The sequence below is a fragment of the Sodiomyces alcalophilus genome (assembly GCF_042370955.1).
Source record: "Sodiomyces alcalophilus JCM 7366 unplaced genomic scaffold ACRALscaffold_4, whole genome shotgun sequence".
NCBI classification, from domain to species: domain Eukaryota; kingdom Fungi; phylum Ascomycota; class Sordariomycetes; order Glomerellales; family Plectosphaerellaceae; genus Sodiomyces; species Sodiomyces alcalophilus.
Window position 1 is genome coordinate 4,489,131 of NW_027263535.1, and position 752 is coordinate 4,489,882.

General features: G+C 49.6%; 1 protein-coding gene across 1 annotated transcript; it reads right to left on the bottom strand.

Moving 5' to 3' along the window:
• Window positions 1-43: 43 nt before the first annotated feature.
• Window positions 44-745, bottom strand: ACRALDRAFT_2019907 (uncharacterized protein; the record flags this gene model as incomplete). The annotated part of the gene is made up of 6 exons (XM_071019994.1): window positions 44-56; window positions 88-114; window positions 226-275; window positions 340-415; window positions 454-636; window positions 657-745. 6 exons carry the CDS (start codon window positions 743-745, stop codon window positions 44-46), a joined length of 438 nt encoding a protein of 145 aa, XP_070875225.1.
• Between the last annotated feature and the right edge of the window lie 7 nt (window positions 746-752).

The following is a 752-nucleotide window of genomic DNA, read 5'->3' on the forward strand; positions in this document are numbered from 1 at the left end:
ACGCCGACTCGACCCGTTACTGGCATTATCTGATATCATTACATTACTGAAAGGCACTTGTGCCGTTTTTTTTTTCTTCCCTGTGACGCCGTAGAGTAAGGAAAGCAATGGTTACTTGCTACACGTGAAGCAAAAAAAAACTGATAAGAAATAAAAGAAATAAAAAAGAAATAAAAATACCGAAGAAAAAAACGAAGAAAAAGAAACCTGAAGAGAAAACACAACCGAGGAGGGGATGTGGCATCCCCTAACTGTTCCTGCACAGCAAGAGATAGCTTGAGCGCAGGTGATGATGTAGACCACGAAAGGTAAAGATGAAAAGAATAACCCAAAGAAGACATCAAATGGGCTGTTGTACACTGCTCCGAGACCGGAGCAAACGAGGAGATACGTCTGGTCTCCCCAGTCAGGTATACTCCATGTCATTGTACATGAGGATCGGCACTCTAGCACCCATCCCCATTAAAGTCTCGTGGCGTCATGTTATTGAACTGAAATTCCCTCTCTGCCGCCTGTTCCTGGGACGCCTCGCCTCCAGGACTGGACCAGAAGTACTGGGTGTTGTCTCCGACATACGTCGGGCCGTAGGCGGGGCCCATCCCCGACAGCGGGAGGAAAGAGGGCGTCGAAGGGTAGCTGCCAGACCCATCCATCACGTATGCCGGTGGTGCCGCCGTGGGTATGGCCGAGAAACTGGCATCGAACGTTCCCAAACCTGGCGTGGTAAGAGGCCCATCTGCGACATTGTAACC